General features: G+C 34.3%; 1 protein-coding gene across 1 annotated transcript in view; it reads left to right on the top strand.

Annotated features, from left to right (window-relative positions):
- Nucleotides 1-18,536, top strand: part of PHKA1 (phosphorylase kinase regulatory subunit alpha 1) — a 208,546-nt gene that overhangs the window by 8,204 nt on the left and 181,806 nt on the right. The window contains exons 4-5 of the mRNA XM_081125812.1: nucleotides 186-233; nucleotides 1,702-1,870. Coding sequence (XP_080981938.1) covers nucleotides 186-233; nucleotides 1,702-1,870 — 217 coding nt within the window. The remainder of the gene's footprint in view (nucleotides 1-185; nucleotides 234-1,701; nucleotides 1,871-18,536) is intronic.

Below are 18,536 nucleotides of genomic sequence, written 5' to 3' on the forward strand. Positions count from 1 at the left end.
GCTTTTGATTCTACTTTGACCTGCAATCTGCTCTTCTGTGTACTTATAAAGTAAATGCCATGTAAATAAGAACCCAGGATAGGGTTACTTGTTTTCAAAAGGTCATGTACCAACTGCAGTTGCTGAGTAAGTGTTCCTGCATCCAGTGATGTTTATAATAGCCTTGTTTCCATTTATTTCTGCAGAGTGTAGTGAAGCTGATGAGAGGACTGCTGCACTGCATGATCAGACAGGTATGCCATTGTTAACAGCTTCCTCTCTAATAAAAGCACATTGTAATAGTATCTTTACCCCTTAGGGAATGTTTATAGTATATATATATATATATATATATATATATATATATATATATATATATACACACTATATATATATACTATATATATATGTATTATATATATTATATATATATGTGTATATATATAAATTCAATTTCACAAATAGTACACACTAATTTTAGAAAAGTTGTAGAATCAGGGGAAATGTCACCCATGATTTTACCACCCAGTTACCACTGGAATGCTTCCTTATATTCCTTTTTAAACCCCTCTACAAATGATTTTTAATATACTTTGTCATTGCTGTACATGCAGTTTTGTATATTGAGCAAATATGATACAGTCCTATAAGCCATCATCTGAAACCCTTGGGACCAGATAAATTTTAGAATTCAAAATTTTTCAGATTTTAGAAAGTACTACAGTGCATATACCATGTAGTATGTTATGCCCTCAACAGGTCCAGAACAGCACTCTATTATGAGAAATATTAATCTCTCTTTAGGGAAGCAAGCATTTTTACACTAATAAAATTAATGAAAACTACAAATAGCCTCATATCACAATAAATTTTGGTTCAAAACTTAGGGATAAAAACCTTTACAAGTGTTTCATATTTTATGATTGGAGATAAAGCACTAAGGACTTACATCTCCTTGCATTAATTTGCATTTCCCTGATCTTGAGTTAAGTTGAACATTCTTTCATGTGTAGGTTAAAACTTTGCATTTCATCTTCTATTAAATTGTCTGTTAGGTCTTTTGACTGTTTCCTTTGGGCTATCTCTTTCTTGCCTATTCGAGGAGCTCCTGAACATTATGGATATTAATCCTTTGTTACATACTGCAAATAATTTTTATCAGTCTTTGATTTATCTTTTAGGTTGTTTATGATATTTTTTAATTCAAAAATGTTTTACTAAAAATGTGCTTTCCCTTTATCTGAGATCTTTATACAAGTTTCACACCTGAATCTGAACCGATTTTCTTGAAACCAATATTATATTTTATTAGAAGAAGAAATTGAAGCCCAGATTAATAAAATGACCATTCACAGGCATTCAACAAGTCTAAAATAAAATAAATCAACTCTAGACTTTTGAACTTTTGAACTTTTTTTACTTGTGCTCTCTCTATTGGGTTATCTCACAGCCATCATTTCTTTTTTTTTTTTCTCCCTTCTTTGTTACTTTAAAAAAATTTTTTTAGATATTTGCATTTTCTACCTTATCAAATAAGTTTAAAGTCACTAATTTAATGAACCATATTTAAAGATATAGTTACTATTGTATATCAGGTGCACACATAATCAAATCTAAGCTTCAGGAACTAAGCCTTTCATTTTCAGTTAGAGCACTACAGAAGTATGGCATATGGGTTGCTTTTTCTTCATAGCCGCCTTTCATTCTTTTTGTTTTCTTCAGGTGGATAAAGTAGAATCCTTCAAATACAGTCAGAGTACCAAGGATAGCCTCCATGCCAAGTACAACACCAAAACCTGTGCCACTGTAGTGGGTGATGACCAGTGGGGACACCTGCAGTTGGATGCTACCTCTGTGTATCTGCTCTTCTTAGCACAAATGACTGCCTCAGGTTAGTACAAGGACAGAAGTAGTGGGAGCCACAGCAGTGTGGAACACTTGCTCTATCACATGTGGTTTCTCCAGAAAACAACATAGCTCTTTACATTGCTAAAAGATGCACATTGGAAACAATATTTTGCCAGTTTTATAAAGAGAAACAATTTTTTGAGATTTAGTTGGTATTCTTTTCCATTGAGAAACAAATCTGGGCGTACTAATTAATATTTTTTCACTGAGAACCATGAAATCTGGGGTAGATTTTCTTTAGACGAGTATTTTTATCTTTTATGAATCCTCAGATACCATGAGATGGGAAAGAAAGACTAGAGTTTATTGCTTATTCTCATACTATGCACTGAGAAGTTTATTGTTAGTATTAACACAAATCGAATTACCTTCTTTATACTACTCTTTATCAATATATTATGAACAAGGTATCTGTCTATAGGCATCTAAATTGTATTAAGGGAATTAACTTAGGAATCAGAATTTAAATGTTTACTTTTTATTATTGAATAATATACCCTTTTCAGATGGTTTTGTTATTACTTTTAGATTCTTTACCTGAAAATGGAAAGCATAAGAACCAACATAATTCCCTTTTATTTCTCCTAAATTGGAGAAGACAATGAATCTGATTACATTCAATCTGTAAATTAAACAGGACCTTTGCCAGATTTTCCTGAGATAAGTAAATACACTTGTCATAATGCCACATTTTTGACATTTTTATTTATCTTCCTATCTGGTTACAGAGCTCCTTGGTGCTAAAAGCATTCAGGATGAGAATTACCCCCAGAATACTCTTCTTTTCCCTTTCTTGCATAAATATATATTTGATGATAAAGCCTCCCCCCCCCCCCAGAACAAACAGCTCAGAGGCTGAATAACCTTTTCTTAAAATTATAGTATGACTACCTATATATTCCCTTCTTTTGTAGGGGTGGTTTCTCCCTAAATAAATATATTTTTAGTTTCTATCACTTAAATAGAATGGCAGTTATAACTCTATTTCTAATGTTCTTTTAATGCCAACTCTGGAATTTTTTTTTTTTTTTTTTACAAAGAAAAAAGTGTCGAAATATTCCTTGTGGTTTTTCATTCTGAGCCCAGAAAAGAAGCAAAAACCTATGAAAGAAGCTTATAAAAGATATAGACATTCATCCAATACCTGTCATTTGTTTGTTCCTGACTTAACATTTGATTTTCATTGCAATGAGCTAACTTTGATAGGTGCTTGGAATAAGGTGGATATTTTTTATCAGACCTTTAAGAAATAAATAGGAATAGGTAGAAATGAACAAGTCGGAAAAGGGAAGGGAATAGCATGACCATAAGCACAGAAGTTTGAAAGGCACTTCTACATTTGGAGTGTAAGATAGATCTGGAAAAATGGCAAAAGGTGAAGCTAGAAAGTTGGGGCTAGCTGTTTAAGTGCCTATGTATTGTACTAAGTAGTTTAGATTTTATTCTATGGCCAGTAGAGAGCCACTTAAGTTAAATAGTTAGAAAGTTTTAGATAATTAGTTCCAGTAGAAGGAGGATAGATTGAATGGAGAAGAAAATTAAGATAAAGGACTGCTTAAGAAGTTAGTGAAATACTTTAGGAAAGAAATGATGGAAAACTTATGTAAGGCAGTTGTATTTAGGATGAAAAGGATAGATGTGAGAGAGAATTTATTGGTAGAATATGAAAGATCTTCATGGAAAATTTAGCAATTCTCTGTGCATTTTTGAATTCTTAAAAATCTCAACCTTGTTTAAAGGAGACGCTTAGATAGAGTTGACTGCAATTTATAGAATGGTAGCATGAAGAGATCCACAGAACCTGTCACCAGCAAAATAATCATAAGTAGTGAAAAAAATTTTTTTAGAAGAACAACCATTTAAATTCACTGGAAATTGTCCTAAGGACATAGATAGAGCAAGTAGAAAATCATTTATTCAAGAACATCTAAATTTTGGTAAAAGCAGCGAGAAAGTGTGGTATTTGGGCCCTTCTCCACCCCAAATACACCATGACAGAAGCAATACTCAAGGTGGATGCGGACAAGAGTACAAACATCCATCTCCCCCAGATCCCATTTTAGGGCTATGAGATCTTACTGAGAGAGGTAGGTTGCCAGCATTTTCCCCAACTCTGTGTTGCAGAAGCTGTAGTCTAGCCAAGAATAACTAAGTGGTCTGAAACTCCCTTCCTAGCCCCCAGTCCCACTCATAGAGTAGAAGTTTAACCCCATGTAGAACAGGCATGAAATACTAGTCCTGGCCCAACTTGCTAGTAGCATTGGGCGGAGAGTCAGGCCATAAGAACAGAAAGCTCCATTGCTGCCCTTCTGAAGAGAACTGACATTATTTGGAACATAGTGTGGAAAAGTTCAAGCCTAAGGGCACTCACAAAAAACAGGAGATTTTGGCTCGAAGAAATTAAGAGGAGGCTGATTGCTCAATAAGAGCAGGAAGCTAGCCCTGGCAGTACTTCTGGAAGGGGTTAGCTGTCAGGCACCCCAGGGTCAGAGCAGGAGCCCTACCACAAAGCCTGGAGGGCCCTGGCCGGGTAGCTCAGTTGGTTAGTACATCGTCCCTATACACCAAGGTTGTGGGTTCAATCCCTGTCAGGCACATACAAGAATCAACCAATGAATGCATAAACAAGTGGAACAACTAATTGATATTTCTCTGTTTCTGTCTTTCCCTCCTCCCCCTTTACTCTCTAAAACCAATAAATTTTTTAAAAGGCAACAAGCTAACCCATAGACTATCTAGAAGTTGTAACAGAGAACCAAGGAAAGGATCAGCCAAAAATAGCCTTTCCTAGGGCCAGAAGAAGTATCAAAGCTGGGCCTCAAAGATCACCTGAAATGGCGCCTGAATTTAATTAGATGAGACTGTAGAGCAATTTATGCCTCAGGGCACTATAAGATTTAGTAGAGCAGTCAGCTGGTAATTAGGGGAGATAAACAACTGGGTATACCAGCAGAGGCAGCCACTTAACAGATCAGGAAAAGAGACAGTTGCTAAAACTAAAACTTCTGTCTTCATGGGGTGACAGTGTGCATTCACAAGGCTGCATACTCCTCTGAGGAATAACATCAGAGGCTGCATACTGTGGAGAAAACAGATTTCACTGAAGTTGTCCAGCCAAGTCACTAACAAGTAAACAAGTAAAGAAAAGAAATCCCCATGAAGGAGAGGGTATCAATATCTATAGAGTTCCTATAACATTATCTACAATATCCAGTTTTCAAAAATTTATGAGACATGCAGAGAAACAGGAAACTCTGAGCCAACACAAGAAAAAAAAGCAGGTAACAGAAACTGTTACCTTGGAGAGAAAGAGTATGTTGAACTTAGGAGACAAAGATTTCTAAGCAGTTACTATAAAAATGTCCAGTAATCTAAAGGATACCATGCTTAAAGAAGTAGAGAGTGTATGATAAAAGTATTTCATTAAATAGTGAATATCAATAAAGAGATAAAATGAACCAAAATGAAATTATAGAGTTGAAAAGTATAACTGAAATAAAAAATTCACTCTAGTAGCTTAACAGATTTGAGCTGGCAGAAAAAAGAATTAGCACACTTGAACATAGATCAACAGAGATTATTCAGTCTGAAGAACAGAGAAAAAATAATAAAGAAAAAGTAACTGAGCCCCAGAGATAGGTAGGGCACCATTTAGAACACCAACTAATGTGTAGAGAGTACTACAAGGAGAGTAAGGAACAGAAAATATATTCAAATAAATAATAGTTGAAAATGTCCTAAATTTGATGAAAAACTTAATCTATACACCTGAGAAGCTTGATAATTTCCATGTAGGAAAAACAGAGATAAGCACCCTTCATAGTGAAAATGTTAAAAACCAAAAAGAAACGGGACATCTCAAGAGCAATATGAGAAAAAGTGAGTTGTCATGAACAAGGAAAATCAAGTAAGATTGTCAGCTGACTTCTCTTCAGAAAAAAAATGGAGGCCAGCAGGCAGTGGAGTGATGTATTCAAAGGACTGAAAAAAAGGACTGTCAACCAAGAATCTTATATCCAGCAAAACTATCTTTAAAAAATAAAGTGAAATAAAAGCATTCTTGGATAGACAAAAACAGAATTTGTTGCTAGTGAAACTACCTTACAAGAAATGCGAAAAGATTTTTTTTTGGACTTTAAAATTTTTTTTTCTTTCAATTACGTTCAATATTATTTTGTATTAGTTTCAGGTGTACAGCATAGTGGTTAGATAATCATAAACTTTACAAAGTGTTGCCCTCATATTTCCAGTACCCACCTGGCACCATACATAGATATTACCATATTAGTGACTGTATTCCCTATGCTGTATTTTACATCCCCATGACCATTTTGTAACTATCAATCTGTAACACTCATTCCCTTCACCTTTTACACCTAGTCCCCCAACTCTCCTCACCTCTGGCAACTATCTTAATACTGCAATCAGGTGACCCTAAACAGTATTTTTAATCCCCACAATAAATCCCCACTGTTAAAAGTAATTATAAAATAAAATATAATTTTATTTCTTTTTCTTAACTGATCTAAAAATCAGTTGTATAAAACAATATAATTGTATTGTTGGGCCTGTAGCACATAAAAATGTAATATATTTGATAATAACAGAACTAAGGAGGTGGGTGGAAGCAAAGCTGCATTTAATTAGAGAAATTATACCAAATGGTAACTCAAATCCACAGGAACAAATAAAGAGAACCAGAAATAGTAAAATAGAATGTTAATATAACAAAGTATAGATATATAATTTTTCTCCTCTTAGAATCTTTAAAAGATATAAAATTATGTAAAGTAATAATTATAACAATGTATTGTCAAGTTTGTCATGTACAAACATGTAAAAGTATTTTAAAAGTTTTATCATGCCTCAAACACCCATAAGAAAGCTGGAGTAACTAAGCTAACCTCAGAAAAAAAATAGACTTTAAAACAAAAAGGGTTGAAAAGGGACATTTTAGAATGGTAAAAGGATCAATCCATTAGGAAGGTATAGCAGTTGAACAACAGAGCCCCCAAAAAGCATGAAGGAAAACCTGTCAGAATTAAAAGCAGAAATATAATTTAACAATAGTTGGAGACTTCAATACCCCACTTTCAATAATGCATAGAACAGCTAGGCAGAAGATCAACAAGGAAATAGAAAACTTAAAGCAATTGGACCTAACACACATCTGTAGAACACTTCCTCCAACAACAGAATATATGTTCTTCCCAAGTACACTTGGAACATTCTCTAAGATATACTTTGTGGTAGGACATAAAACAAGCCTCAATAAATTTAAAAGTATTCAAATCACACAAAAGTATCTTCTATGACCAAAAGGGAATGAAATTTGAAATAAATAACAGAAAGAAACTTGGGAAACTCACAGATATGTGGAAATTAAATAGACTCCTAAATAACCAATGTTTCAAAGAAGAATCATAAGAGAAATTAGAAAAACTGAGCTGAAGGAAAAGAAAGTACTACACAACTTACAAAACTCATGGGAAGCAGGGAAAGCAGTGTTTAGAGGGGGAGTTTATATCTGTAAATGCCTATATTTTAAAAGTACCTCAAATCAATAATTTAACCTTTCATCTTAAGGCACTGGAAAAAGAAGAGCAAACTAAACCCAAAGCATGCAGAAGAAATGAAATAATAAGCATTAGAACAGAAATTAATGAAATAGAGACAGAAACAACAGTAGAGAACATCAGCAAAAATAAGTTTGTTCTTTAAAAAGATCAACAAAATTAGCAAACCTTTAGATAGACTGACCAAGAGAAAAAAAAGAGAACTCAGTGTACTAAAATCAGGAATAAAACATTAAGACATCACTAGAACCTTACAGAAATATAAAGAATTAATACTGTGAACAAATGTTTACCAACAGTTTAGATAACTTTACTGAAATGGACAAATTCCTAGAAAGATGCAAACTACTGACTCTGACTCAAGAAACAAAGGAAATCTGAATAGATGTATCATAATGAAAATGATAGAATTAGTAATATAAAAAGAAAAGCACAGGACTAGATAGCTTCAAGGATAAATTTTACCAGTATTTAAAGAAGAATTAATACTAGTTCTTTACAAACACTTCCAAAAAATAGAAGAGGAAGCAACATTTGCAAACTCATTCTATGAGGCCAATATTACTCTGACACTAAAACCAGACAAAGCCATCATAAGAAAAGAAAACTATAGACTAATATTTTTTATGAATATGTATTTTTAAATCCTCAACAAAATACTAGCAAACTGAATTCAGCAATATATAAAAAGGATTATACACCACAACCAAGTAATATTTATACACAGTTGTTTTAACATCTGAAAATCAGTTACTGTAATGTATCATGTCAATGGAATAAAGGAAAAAATCTACACAATCCTCTCACTAGACACACAAAAAGCATTTGACAAATTCAGTACTTTTTATGATTAAAAACACTCAACAAACAAGCAATAAAATAGGGAACATCTTCAACTTGATAAAGAGCATCTACAAAACCTACAGCTAACATCATATTTAATATTTTTTAAATATTTTCTCCTCCCCTAAGATAAGAACTAGACAAGAATGTTAATTCTTGTCATTTGTACTTAGAAGTCTATTGGCAGTTTTGGCTAGGGCAAAGAGGCAATATAAAGAAATAAAAAACATCAGATAAAGGAAGAAGTTTAACTCTCTGCATTTGTAGATGATAAAGGTCTTATATATAGAAATCTTAAGGAATCCACTTAAATGTACAAGTTCAGGAAGGTAGCTCGGTAAACTCAATATGCAAAAATCAATTTTATTTCTATACACTAGAAATTAAAGTGAAATTAAGAAAATAATTTCTATTTACAATATTATCAGAATGAAATACTGAGGGATAAATTTACCAAAGTAGTATAAAACTTGTACTTTGAAAGCTATAAAATGTTGAAAAAATTAAAGATCTAAATAAATTGAAAGACATCTTATGTTCATGAATCAGAAGACTTATTAAAATGGCAACATTCCCCAAATTGATCTATAGATTCAACACAATTCTTATCAAAATCTCAGCTGTCTTAGGACTTCACAGAAATTGACAAACTGATCCTAAAATGCGTGTGGAAATTCAGGGGACCCAGAATGGCCAAAAAAATTTTGAAAAAGAACAAAGTAGGATGATTAACACTCTTTGATTTCAAAACTTATTACAAAGCTACAATAATTTAAACTGTGTGGTTCTGGTCTAAAGATAGGCATATAGAGAAACAGATTAGAATTGATAGTCCAGAAATAAACCATCACATTATGGTCAGTTAATTTTTGACAAGAGTGCCAAGATAATTCAATGGAGAAATAATGGTGCTAGGAAAACTGCATATCTGTGTGCAAAATAATGAAATTGGACTTCTTCCTCACACCATAGACAAGTAACTCGAAAATGAATCATAGACCTAAATATTTTTAAAGGGAAAACTATAAAACACTATTATTCTGCTAGGGCCGCCATAACAGAATACCACAGAATCTGTGGCTTAAATAACAGAAATTTATTTTCTCACAGTCCTGGAGGCTGGACATCCAAGATCAAGACATTGGTAGGGCTGATTTCTGGTGGGCCCTCTACCCTTGGTTTGCAAGCAGCTGCTTTCTTTGCTATGTTCTTAGATGTCCTTTTCTTCTGTGTGGGTGCAGCTCTTATATCTCTTCTTATAAAGATACCAGTTCCTATTGTATTAGGGACTCACACTTGTGACCTCATTTAAACTGAATTGCCTCCTTAAAAACCTTATCTCCAAATACAGTTAGGTTGAAGGTTTAGACTTCAATATATGATTTTGGGGGTGGGAGACACAATTGAGATCATAAAATACACTTAGGAAAATACAGCAGTAAATCTTCCTGACCTTGGGTTAGACAAAGTCATTAAATATGACACAAAAAGCATAAGCAATTAAAAAATAAATAAATTAGAATTTGTCAAATTAAGAACTTTTGTGCTTCAAATTACCCTTTCCTTGCAATAAAGTAAAAAACAACCCAATATATGATAGAAAATATTTGCAAATTGTTTATCTGGTAAAGGATTTGTATCTAAAATGTATAAAGAATTCTCACAACTCAATACTAAAATGATAATTTGAAATGGGCAAATAACCTGAATTGACATTTCTCTAAAGGTATTCAAATTGTTGGTAAGTACATGAAAAAATGCTGGATATCATTAATCACTTAGGAATTGCAGAGTCAAACCCTAATGCGAGAGTGACATCAGAGGAATGGTGGTGTGAGAGATTCCCTTGGTCTCTCCCCATGAAATTTCAACAAGTTGATCAGCTATAACGCAACAAAGGATTCCCTCCTCAACATACAGGAACTCCTGAGTGATCCACACATTGAGGCATCTAAAGGTGGGCAGACAGGAACAAACACAGGAGGTGAGAAGGGAGGAGAGCTAAAACTGGCCACAGACACAGCCCTGAAGCTGGGAGCTTGCAGTGGGCTTGGTCCTGTGAGGGGAGGAAGCTGGCTTCCTTTGCCCAAGAGGAACAGAGAGTCTCTGTGGTCACTCCAGCAGGAGTGAGCAGTGTGAACGGTGACTGAACTAGCCAAGAGACTGGGACAGGGACACAAAGCAGGGGTTCTGCTGCCACTATGTCCTGTTTGGTGGTTAGTGTTCCAAACAAAGAAATGGAGCCACAGAGCCCTCCTGCCCCTAGACTCCTAAAACTCGCCTCCAGTTGCCCTTGGTGTTGGATCGAAGAACACATTATCTGCAAACCAAAAACTACTACCACAGGATCACTTTTTTCCTCTGTGACTGATTCCTTGTTGGGGCATGTGTGGGGGGACCCCGTGGAGGTCTGGGGTCACCATTACCAAGAGGGCAAAACAAATCGCACTCCCAAACAGTGAGGTCAGCTTTGGGATTTCACAGGGCTAAAAAACTTGTGATTCAGCACCATCTACTGGAAAATAGTAGAAAGACCTCTTCATAGAATTCTGCTAGAGAAAAACCAATATATAGATGCCTAAACCGAGAAGGAGCACAACCAACACCATGAATAAGCAATTAGTGAGGCAGCTCGGAAAGAAAATGAAAAATTTTGAGAGAGAAAACTGCAATACATGGAAATATGTGATATAGATGACAGAGAGATCAACATTGCAGTTTTGAAAATACTCAACAAGGCGTGAGAAAATTCAGACAGGCGATTTAATGCACTCAGAAAACAAATTAATGAACAAAATGAGTACTTTACCAAAGAGACTGAAACTTTAAAAAAGAATCAAACAGAAAACCTGGAAATGAAGCATTCAGTTAAGGAGATTAGTGAACTACTGAGCATAGGAAACAGAGCCAACCAGATGGAGGAAAGAATTAGTGATATCAAAGATAAGAATCTAGAAATGATGCAGAGGGGAAAAAAGAGAGACCAGAGTATAAAAGAAAGAATGAAAGAGAGAGAGAGAGAGAGGAAGGAAGGAAGGAAGGAAGGAAGGAAGGAAGGAAGGAAGGAAGGAAGGAAGGAAGGAAGGAAGGAAGGAAGGAAGGAAGGAAAAGAAAGAGAGAGAAAGAGAGAGAGAGAGGAAAGAAAGAAAGAGAAAGAAAGAAAGAAAGAAAGAAAGAAAGAAAGAAAGAAAGAAAGAAAGAAAGAAAGAAAGAAAGAAAGAAAGAGAAAGGAAGAAAGGAAGGAAGGAAGGAAGGAAGGAAGGAAGGAAGGAAGGAAGGAAGGAAGGAAGGAAGAAAGAAAGAAAGAAAGAAAGAAAGAAAGAAAGAAAGAAAGAAAGAAAGAAAGAAAGAAAGAAAGAAAGAAAGAAAGAAAGAAAGAAAGAAAGAAGAAAAAAAAAAAGCGAGCTCTACAAGAGCTATCTGACTCCATCAGAAAAGGCAATATAAAAATTATAGATATTCTGGAAGAAGAAAGGGAGAAGGGAACAGAGATTCTATTCAAAAAAATAATGGATGAGAACTTCTCAAACTTTTGGAAAGAGCTAGATCCTTGACTCCAAGAAGCAAACAGAACAACTAATTATCTCAATTCAAAAAGTCCTTCTCCAAGGCACATTGTATTAAAACTGTTAAAAATTACAAAGAAAAAATTCTCAAAGCAGCCAGGGAAAAGAAGGAAGTGACCTACAAAGGAAAACCCATCAGGTTATCATCAGACTTCTCAGCAGAAACTCTACAAGCCAGAAGAGATTGGAATCAAATATTTAAGTTACTGAAAGAGAGAAATTATCAGCCAAGAATAATACATCCAGCAAAGTTATCTTTTAAATATGAAGGAGAAATAAAGACTTTCCCAGACATACAGAAGCTGAGGGAATTTGTCACCAGAAAACTTCCATTATAGGAAATACATACAGAGGTCATTCTACCTGAAAAAAAAAGAGCAAAATGTCACAAAACTATGAGTAAGATCACCAAAAAACTTGCATCATAAAAAAGGGATAATTTGTGCCAAAAGTCTAACTTGGCAAAGGAGGATGGAGATCAGATGTATTCAAAAGAAAAAAAACAAAAACTATTGTATATATGCAACTTTCTTTTTCATAAACCTAATGGTGACCACACACAAAAACCCCCAAACTGAGACATATAGTTTTAAAAAAAGAGGAAAGAAGTATGAAACACCACCAAACAAAAACAACAGAAGCACACATGTAAAGAACCAATGGAGACACAAAGCTACCAGAAAAAAAAAAAGATCAAATGGCTATAGGAAATCCTCATACATCAATAATTCCCATAAATGTAAATGGATTGAATTCAGCAATAAAGAGGCACAGAGAAGCAGATTGAATCAAAAAACCAAAACCTAGCCATATGCTGCCTTTAAGAGACACATCTAAGCTGCAAAGACAAAGGCAGATTCAAAATGAATGGGTAGAAAATGATTCTTCAAGCAAATATCCACTGAAAAGCAGGTGTAGCTATACTTGTATCTGACAAAATAGATTTCAAGATAACAAAGGTAATAAGATACCAAGATGGACATATCATAATGATAAAGGGGACACTACACCAAGAAGACATAACACTCCTTAATATATATGCACCCAGTCAGAGAGCACTGAAATATATAAATCAGCTACTCACAGAACTAAAGGGAGACACAAACCAAAACACAATCATAGTTGTGGACCTTAATACCAATTGACAGCTCCAGATAGATCATCCAAACAAAAAAATCTATAAAGAAGTATTGTCTTTAAATGACACAGTAGACCAAATGGACGTAATTGACATTTACAGAGTCTTTCATCCCAGAACATCAGATTATACATTCCTCTCCAGTCCCCATGGAACGTTCTCAAGGGTAAATCACATGTTGGGTCACAAAATTAGCCTTATCAAATTCAAGAAGATTGAAATTATACCAAGCATATTCTCTGACCATGATGCCTTGAAATTAGAAATCAACTGCAAAAAGGAAGTAAAGAAACCCACAAATATGTGGAGGTTAAACAACATACTAAAAAATGACTGGGTCAAAGAAGAAATAAAAGCTGAGATCAAAATATAGAGAGAGACAAATGCGAATGACAGGACAACATCAAAACTTCTGGGATGCAGCAAAAGCAATAATAAGAGGGAAGTTTATATTATTACAGGCCTTTCTCAGGAAACAAAAAATCCCAAGGAAATAACTAAACATGACTTAAAGTACTAGGAAAAGAACAAAAACAACCCAAAGTCAGCAGACAAAAGGAAATAATAAAAATTTGAGAACTGAATGAAATAGAGAACAAAAAGAATATACAAAAAATTAATACAACAAAGAGCTGCTTCTTTGAAAAGATTAATAAAATTGACAACCCCCTGGCTACACTCACTAAGGAAAAAAGAAAAAAGACCCATATAAACAAAATCAGAAATGAGAGAGGAGAAGTCACCACAGACATCGCAGATATACAGAGGATCATACTAGAATACTATGAAAGACAATATGCCACCAAATTCAATAAACTAAAAGAAATGAATAAGTTCCTAGAAATATATAACCTTCCTAGACTAAATCATGATGAATTGGAAAATCTAAATAGGCTGATCAGCAGCAAGGAAATTGAAACAACCATCAGAAACCTCCCAAAAAATAAAAGTCCAGGACCAGATGATTTCACCAGTGAATTCTACCAAATGTTCAAAGAAGATTTAAAACCTGTTCTTCTCAAACTCTTCCAATAAATTGAAGAAGAGACAGTACTTCCTAATACATTTTATGAAGCCAATATAACCCCAATACCAAAATCTGGCAAGGATAACACAGAAAAAGAAAACTTCAGTCCAATATCCCTGATGAATACAGATGCAAAAATACTAACCAAAATACTAGCAAATCGAATACAACAATACATAAAAAAATAATAATAATATATCACAATCCAATGGGGTTCATTCCAGGGGCACAAAGATGGTTCAACATACATAAATCAATCAATGCAATACACCACATTAACAAAAGAAAGGATAAAAATCATATGATCTTATCAATAGATACAGAAAAAGCATTTGATAAGATATCCATTTATGATTAAAATACTCAATAAAGTAGGAATAGAAGGAAAGTACCTCAAAATAATAAAGGACATACATGAAAAACCTTCAACCAATATCACACTCAATTGGGAGAAACTGAAAACTTTTCCTCTAAAATCAGGAACAAGACAAGGATGCCCACTCTCGCCACTTTTATTCAACATAGTTCTGAAAGTCATAGCCAGAGCAATAAAGCAAGAGAAGGAAATAAAAGGCATCCAAATAGGGAAGGAAGAAGTAAAGGTGTCACTTTTTCCAGATGACATGATTTTTGTACATAGAAAACCCTAAAGTTTCCACCAAAAAACTATTAGAAACAATAAAAAAAATATATAGTAAAGTTGCAGTATACAAAATAAATGTACAAATAAATATCCACTGATTTCCTGCTAACAATGAAACTTCACAAAAAGAAATAAAAAACAACAACAACAAAAAAACGAAACACCACAATTCTTTTTGCAATTGCAACAAAAGAATAAAATACCCAGGAATAAACTTAACAAAGAATGTGAAAGAGCTATATACTGAAAAGTACAAATCATTATTAAAAGAAATTGAAAATGACACAATGAAATGGAAAAATATTCCATGTTTATGGATTGGAAGAATCAACATGGTTAAAATTGCCATGTTACCCAAAGAAGTATACTGATTTAATGCAATTCCCACCAAAATCCCAATGTCATTTTTTAAAGAAATAGAACCCAAAAAGCATCGGATTTGTATGGAACCACAAAAGACCCTGAATAGCCAAAGCAATTCTGAGAAAAAAGAATGAAGCCAGAGGTATCACACTACCTGACTTTAAATTAAACTTCAGAGATACGATACTCAAAATAGCATTATATTGGCACAGAAACAGGCACACAGATCAGTGGAACAATATAGAGCCCAGAGATAAAACCACATGTACATGGGCAGATAATTTTCTACAAAGGAGCCAGAAAGACACAATGGAGTAAAGACAATCTTTTCAATAAATGGTGCTGGCAAAACTGGAAAGCCACATGCAAAACAATGAAACTGGATTACAGTTTATCCCCATGTACAAAAATTAACTCAAAATGGATCGAAGACCTAAATATAAGATCTGAAACAATAAATTACGTAGAAAAAAACATAGGTACCAAACTTATTGACCTTGGTCATAGAAAACATTTTATGAACTTGACCCCAAAGGCAAGGAAAGTAAAGGCAAAAGGAATGGAATGGGACTATATCAAACTAAAAAGGTTCTGTGCAGCAAAAGAAACTGACAACAAAACAAAGATAATATTTGCAAACAGTAGCTCTGACAAAGGTTTAATTTCCAAAATATATAAAGAACTCATAAAACTCAACACCAAACAAACAACCCAATCAAAAAGTGGGCAGAGGACCTGAACAGACACCTCTCCCAAGAAGATATACAAACTGCCAACAGATATATGACAAGATACTCAACCTCACTAGCAATTTGGGAAATGCATGTCAAAACTACAATGATACCACCTCACACCTTTTAGAATGGCTATTATAATAAATCAAGTAATAACAAGTTATGGAGAGGCTGTGGAGAAAAGGGAACCCTCATTCACTGCTGGTGTGAATGTAGACTGGTACAGCCACTATGGAAAACAGTCTGCTGGTTCCTCAAAAAAATTAAGAATAGAGTCACCATATGACCCAGCTATCGCTTTTCTGGGTATCTACCTGAAAAACTTGAAAACATTTATTTGCAAAGATATATGCACCCCTATGTTCATCGCACCATTATTCATGGTGGTCAAGACATGGAGACAACCAAAGTGTCCTTTGATAGAGGATTGGATAAAAAAGATGTGGTGCACATGCACAATGAAATACTACTCAGCCATAAGAAAAGATGAAATACTGCCATTTGCGACAACATGGATAGACCTTGAAAATATTATGCTAAGTGAAATAAGTCATTCAGAAAAATCTAAGAACCATATGATTTTACTCATGTGGGATATAAAACTGAAACCCATTGACATAGACAGTGGTGGTTGCCAGAGAGAAGGTGGTGGAGGGTGGAGGGTGGAAGGGGCCTATATGATGAGAGAAGGTGGTTTGCCTTTGGGTGGTGAGTACCCAATGTAAAATACAGATCTTGTAACATAGAAATTTACACTTGAAACCTATATGGTCCTATTAACCAATGTTACCCCCAAATTTTAATAAAGGTATTGAGAAAAAAACAACAACATAATGAGATACCATGGCACACTCAGTAGGATGGCTATGATCAGAAAGTTGGAAAATAACAAGTGTTGCTGAGGATATGGAGAAATTGGAACCTTTATACGTTGGTGGGAATGTTAAAATGGTGCAGCCACTTTGGAAAACAATCTGTCAGTTTTCAAAAGGTTAAAGAGAGTTACGATATGGTCTAGCAATTTCTCTCTTAAGTATATACTCAAGAGAAATTAAAAAATATTCACTGAAGAGCTTGTGCACATATATGAGTGCTCATTTTAGCATTATTTATAATAGCAAAAATTCAAACTGAATGTCCATCATTGCATAAATGTGATACATCCACACAAAATATTTTTAGCAATATAAAAAATTTAAGTACTTATATATGCTACAACATAGATGAATCTTGAAAACATGCTATGTAAAAGAACCCAGACATAAAATGCCACATATTGTATGATTGCATTTATATGGATGTCCAGTATGACAAATCTATAGAGACATAAAGTAGATCAGTGATTGCTTAGTTGGCAGAGGCAATTGTTGAAGGGAAATGGGGAGTGACTTCTAATGGGTTTCTTTTGGGGGAGATGAAAATGTTCTAAAATTGTGGTGATGGTTGCAGAATACTGCATGCCCTAAATGATTAAATTATATACTTGAAATGGATGAACTGTATATGTGAATTATATCACAATAATGTAATTTTTAAAAATGAGGGAGAGACTTAATTTTAGGTGAGCGCAAGTCAATCTAAGTGGAGTAGACCATTTAGTTGGCCTTATTTCTGGAGCCCTGAATGTTTTAGTATGCTTTGTGTAGAACTGCCATCTTGGGCTTTGCCCTCCCTTACATGATTACACCTCTGTGTATTCACCTCTGCACCCTCTGTTCTGCAAGCAGTGCTTTGGCTCCACAGAAGGGACAGGACCCAGATGTCCTGCAAGTATTTCTTCAAGAGACAGGTTTTTCTCCTGTGGTTAACATAGTTGTTTCAGATCATTCAATAAATAATTATTGACCGTCTACTGTTCTATATTATTTAAAACCATTCACAATGCTATGAGATATTTTTAGGGACTATGTGAGATATGTTTGTGGACTGTAAATATAAATAAGACATGGTTCTTTTAATTGAGATACACATTTATCTGTAGTACAGACTAAAAACAAGTTAATAAGAGCAGGGAAATTAAAATTAAATGAAGCACAGAAGAGAGAAATCAATGACAGCATCATAGAGGAGATAGAATTTGAGCTGGAAGAACAGTTAGGATTTCAAGATGTGGAGAAGACCTTTTAGACAATATCATGAGCAAAGGGACATAGGGTAGACATGTGTGGCTTTTATATGATTGAGTGATTAGTTTGCTGTGATAACAAATTTACGACATAGACAAATTCAGTATCACACCTTTTGCCTTCTCTCAATCTCAGTAAAAGCACTTCGGCACACAAGGGTGACAAGATGAAGTTGTGAAGCTAATGTCCAATATTACTATTTTTCTTCTTTTTTTTCTATCTATTCAAGAGGTTAAAGTCACTACTGCTATAAGAAAGATCCTTTGCTGCTGCTGCTGCCCTGTGCTGTGCTTGCTGCTTTGACAAAGGCATGGATCAGGAGGAGCTTGCAATCTGATGATATGGATCATATGGTCCTTTTTTAATTTTAAAGTTACAGTTCTGATTTAAAATATCTGCCAATAGATCGAAGATTTAACTATTAAAAAAACGAACCTATAAAAGTACCAGAAACATTCATGGGATAAAAATTTTTAGTAAAAGTTTCTGAGAATAAAAATGTACTGTAAATAAAGTGAAGGTTCAAACAAACTAGGAAAAATACTTGTAACACATATGATGGGCAAAAAGCTAACTTCCTTAATATTGATTAATACACCAATAACAGAAAGACCAGCGATTTAATAGAAATTG

Source organism: Miniopterus schreibersii, assembly GCF_964146895.1.
Source record: "Miniopterus schreibersii genome assembly, chromosome: X".
Lineage (NCBI taxonomy): Eukaryota > Metazoa > Chordata > Mammalia > Chiroptera > Miniopteridae > Miniopterus > Miniopterus schreibersii.